This window comes from Ranitomeya variabilis, chromosome 5, assembly GCF_051348905.1.
Source record: "Ranitomeya variabilis isolate aRanVar5 chromosome 5, aRanVar5.hap1, whole genome shotgun sequence".
NCBI classification, from domain to species: domain Eukaryota; kingdom Metazoa; phylum Chordata; class Amphibia; order Anura; family Dendrobatidae; genus Ranitomeya; species Ranitomeya variabilis.
In genome coordinates this window covers 243,910,746-243,915,468 of record NC_135236.1, presented here as the reverse complement: position 1 = coordinate 243,915,468, position 4,723 = coordinate 243,910,746, and the positions used below count along the sequence as shown (strand labels likewise).

General features: G+C 42.7%; 1 protein-coding gene across 1 annotated transcript; it reads left to right on the top strand.

Annotated features, from left to right (window-relative positions):
- Positions 1-1,915: 1,915 nt before the first annotated feature.
- On the top strand, positions 1,916-3,182 carry LOC143774957 (olfactory receptor 5F1-like). Its single transcript, XM_077262768.1, has 2 exons — positions 1,916-2,031; positions 2,169-3,182. Exon 2 carries the CDS (start codon positions 2,244-2,246, stop codon positions 3,180-3,182), a length of 939 nt encoding a protein of 312 aa, XP_077118883.1. The 5' UTR covers positions 1,916-2,031; positions 2,169-2,243.
- Positions 3,183-4,723: the final 1,541 nt, after the last annotated feature.

The window sequence follows — 4,723 nt, the reverse complement described above, 5'->3', positions numbered from 1 at the left end:
TTGGATTCTCGTCTCTCCAGGCGGAGGCTTCAGTATTTGGTCAAGTGGAAGGGTTATGGTCAGGAGGATAATTCCTGGGTGGTTGCCTCTGATGTGCATGCGGCCGATTTGGTTCGTGCGTTTCACGCTGCTCATCCTGATCGCCCTGGTGGTCTTGGTGAGGGTTCGGTGACCCCTCCTTAAGGGGGGGGTACTGTTGTGAATTAGACTTTTTTGGCTCCCTCTAGTGGTTACTAGTGATATGACTCTGGGATTTCCTTCCCTCTGTCTGCACCCAGCTGGGTCGTTACTTCAGGGGTGTTGCTATATAAACCTCCTGGAACCTTAGTCCAGTGCCTGGCATCGGTGTTATCAGACACATTCTGTTTGCTCCTGTTTGCTGGTCCTGGTTCGTGCTTAATTAAGCTAAGTCTTGTTTCTTTGTTTTTTGGGTTATTTGTTTGCTATCATTTTTGTCCAGCTTGTACTAAATGTGATTCCTGACCTTGCTGGAAGCTCTAGGGGGCTGGTGTTCTCCCCCCGGGCCGTTAGACGGTTCGGGGGTTCTTGAATTTCCAGTGTGGATATTTTTGATAGGATTTTTTGATGACCATATAAGTTATCTTTCTATATTCTGCTATTAGCTAGTGGGCCTCTCTTTGCTAAATTCCTAGCTCATTCTTATGTTTGTCTTTTCCTCTTACCTCACCGTTATTATTTGTGGGGGGGCTTCTATCCAACTTTTTGGGGTATTTCCTCTGGAGGCAAGAAAGGTCTTTCTTTTCCCTTCTAGGGGTAGTTAGCTCTCCGGCTGGCGCGAGACGTCTAGGATCAACGTAGGAACGTTCCCCGGCTGCTGGTATTTGTGGTGCTAGGATTAGTTATATGGTCAGCCCAGTTACCACTGCCCTATGAGCTGGTTTTCTGTATTTACTGACTTAGCATTATTCCTGAGACCCTCTGCCATTGGGGTCATAACAATTATCCTGTTCAATGGGGTTCTTGTGGTTCTAGCAGCATTTATCAGCTGTCATGTTACCTTTAAACATGGACTACAATAACATCACACATGATAAATGTGGGCCTAAGATCTTGACAATGGGAATAGGCTAGAATATGAACCATAATGAGACACCTAAGAATAATTCATTCATTTATTAAGTTATATTCCTCTGGGTATATTGCTGCAGAATTGCTTTTCTCCAGACACCATGTTCAGAGAATTTTCTTATAAAAGACACATAGACATCAAAGATTGATATCATCAATGCCTACATCATTTCTTTCAGTCTTGAGATGATATTATGTGACTAAAGGTTTCCTGAACTGAATAACAAGTTTGGTCTAGTAATATTGCCAAGAGCAAACACAGATAAATGCTTACTTAACAATTGTTTCTTAAGTTGATACTATATGATTAATAGCACTTCACCTTAGATGATTATGTATTTGATTAATCTAGGTGTTATAATCATAGGTATCCTAATCGTATATAAAGACTGGGGCTCACAACTAGTTATCACATCCAGACTCTGAAAACTAAAATGAAATTTACTTACTAATAAATATGAAGTATTTCATCATGATTTTTTTTTTAATTATATAAGGCAAATTATATAAGAAAAAGTCATCATTAATTACCTCTGAGGATGTCAAGGCCACCATCAATATGAAGAGGGGACTTTCTAAATAAGCACTGATCAATGGAGAACTAACAGTAACATAAATTCTTCCAATGCCTTAATATAGTTTCTGGAATGATATTGAGAGTGCATTAACTTAGGATCAGTTTTTACCATTTTCTGTGGTGTTATGATAAAGGAGCTGACAGTCGGCATTAGTTGGTATTTTTGGTCTTCAACATCACTAGTCATCTTTAGATTAACTTAATATCTATTATATTAATTTATAGATAATTAAAACATAAGTGATCATGAAGATGTCCGACTGTACCGCCTTTTGTCGTTCTTTTGGTGAAAATTAACACCGCATGGATTGACCTGTGGTGGGCTGGTGCTTATACCCAGAAGCCAATCTCAACTAGCAGAGCAGGTAAGGAATAGTGAAAGAAGAAATAAACATCTTCATGCTCTCATTTTTATATATTTTTGTAACTTTTTGTTTTATATGGTTTTAGATTAATTTCCACATACCAGACATCTACACTATATTATTCCATTTGCTTACAGATTTGGACCGATACAGCCTTTAATGGAAACCTAGAGGAATAATTGTTCTGCAATGTCCATCCTTGTACTGTGCGTATGAATGCAATGAAGCAAAGAAACAGAACACTTGTCACAGAATTTGTTCTCTCTGGTCTCTCCTCCAACCCAGACCTCCAGCTTCCTCTCTTTCTGCTCTGCCTGTTAGTCTACATGATAACTTTGCTGGGAAACCTTATGATCATTGTATTAATTAGAGTAACCCCCGGACTGCAGACACCAATGTACTTCTTCCTCATAAATTTATCATTTGTAGATGTCCTTTATTCATCAACTATTACACCCAATATTATGGTTAACCTCTTCTCTGAACGTAAAACGATCACCTTCATTGCTTGTGGAATACAATTATTCCTCTTCATTGATCTGGCGAGCTCAGAAGCAATGTTGCTTGCGGTAATGGCCTATGACCGATTTGCAGCTATATGTAAACCACTATATTATAATATAATTATAAGCAAAGCAGCATGTTGGAAACTTGTATTCTCAGTATACACTGCAGGATGTCTGAACTCATTCATACATACATATTGCGCATTTACCTTACCATTTTGTGGGTCTAATCGGGTCAACCACTTCTATTGTGATATCAATCCCATCTTAAGACTTTCATGTAAAGAAACATTTCTTAACCAAGTTTTCTCATTTGTTTTTGCTGGTTCTATTGAAGTAGGCTCTTTTTTATGTATTGTGATATCATATGTCTACATTGTATTTGCCATACTTAGACTTGGGTCTACTAGAGGTAGGAGCAAGTCTTTATCAACCTGTGTCTCTCACTTTACATGTGTAGCCTTATTCTACTGCCCGGTTTTCTTCATGTACTTACGACCAAATTCTGCATATGCAGAGGATCAGGACTGGGTAGTGTCAGTGTTCTATACAGTAGTAATACCTATGTTAAATCCTATTATTTACAGCTTTAGAAATCAAGATGTGAAACATGCACTGGCAAATTTTAAAGTGTTTAGATATTAAAATTACTGTGGTTTTCGGACCATAAGATGCAACGGTCCATAAGATGCACCTAGGTTTTAGAGGAGGAAATTAGAAAAAAAATTGAAGCAAACAATGTGTTCACTTCTTTACTTAATATTCACTATCCTGGTAAATATGGTCCCCTCATCCCCATCCTGATATGCATGGTCCCCTCATTCCTATCCTGGTATGCATGGCCCCCTTATCCCTATCCTGGTATGCATAGCCCCTTCATCCTTATCCTGGTATGCATGGCACCCACATCCCTATCCTGATATACATGGCACCCACATCCCTATCCTGGTATACATGGCCTCCTCATCCCCATCCTGGTATGCAAGGCTCCCTGTGAGGTGTCGAGCTCCCACCTCTGCACAGGGGGAATCTCGAACCATCTCCGCTGCGGTCTCCCATTCTTCTCCAGCCGCAGTGGAGTCTGCTCAGCAGAGACATTGGTCCAGGAATCTTGCTCAGTCTCACTCTGTGCATAGAGTTACTGATGCTTTTCCAGCTTCTGCCATTAAAGCCAATGCTGGGCAGCGGCGATCAGACGCTTTTGGGATGAAGTCCTGCTTTTCCCCTTCTGAGCATGCCCAGGGCAAGATCTCCCATTGGAGATCGAAGGTCACATGCTCAGATACTGCAGCTGATCCAATTGGTCCTCCAGGAAGGTCCTGAAGGTGCTGAACTTCTGTGGCAGCTTTCCATTGGTCCTTTTTGGAAGGTCCTGTACGTGCTGCAGCTATATAAGCTTCGCATGACCGCACGGCCATGCGCTAGTGTACATTTGTATACGTGTGTGTGTTAATGAGTGCAAGTCGTTCTTTAATATCCCCTCCCTTGTGTATGACTGCTCGCGAAAGGTGGATGCTTGCTGTCTAGCGCCCGACTAGCTGTCAACGTAAAGACACACGATACAGCGTCTACTGCTGTAGCCGCCAGTGCGGTGCCGTGCGCTTATAGAGCACTTTCCTATCCCAAGTCTGGGTGGTTAGTGGTGTCCGCCAAAGCGGCACAGCACGCACTCTTGTGCTTTAAGTTATTCTGTCACTTTGACACCCCAGTTGCAGTGTCGAGCGCAAGTGGTCTGTAAGTACTCTAATCCAGTGTCTTGGGATAGAGTCCTGAGACTCCTTGCTTGCGCTCTTGGTGCGGTACCGCGGCCCTGTGACGCAACAGGGTTTGCTTCTTTCACACAGGGTGAAGTTAACCCGTGTGTGTATCCACATTGTACCGCCATATAGTCCATCATTACTCAGCAGCAGGTTCCATCTCTGCACAGTGGACCCCGGGCTGCGAACGCACCTTATACCATCTCTCTTATAATTTGGTGCGTTCTGCTAGCCCTATCATTACACTAGCGCCAGGGTCTGGCTAGTAATGACGGACAAACAGCAATCCTTGCTGTACATCCAGCAGCTGGAGAGTAGGTTGGCGGCTCTCGAGCGCACAACCTCTGCTGTGGATGTAACCGCAGGTGCTGTTCAGGCTGCTAGCGTGGCTGCAGCAACCTTGTCCACTGCCACCCCTGTTCCGACTCT

What these genes read in the sequence shown, in the direction of transcription:
- LOC143774957 (XM_077262768.1), top strand. Translation starts at nt 2,244, where the DNA reads ATGAATGCAATGAAGCAAAGAAACAGAACACTTGTCACAGAATTTGTT.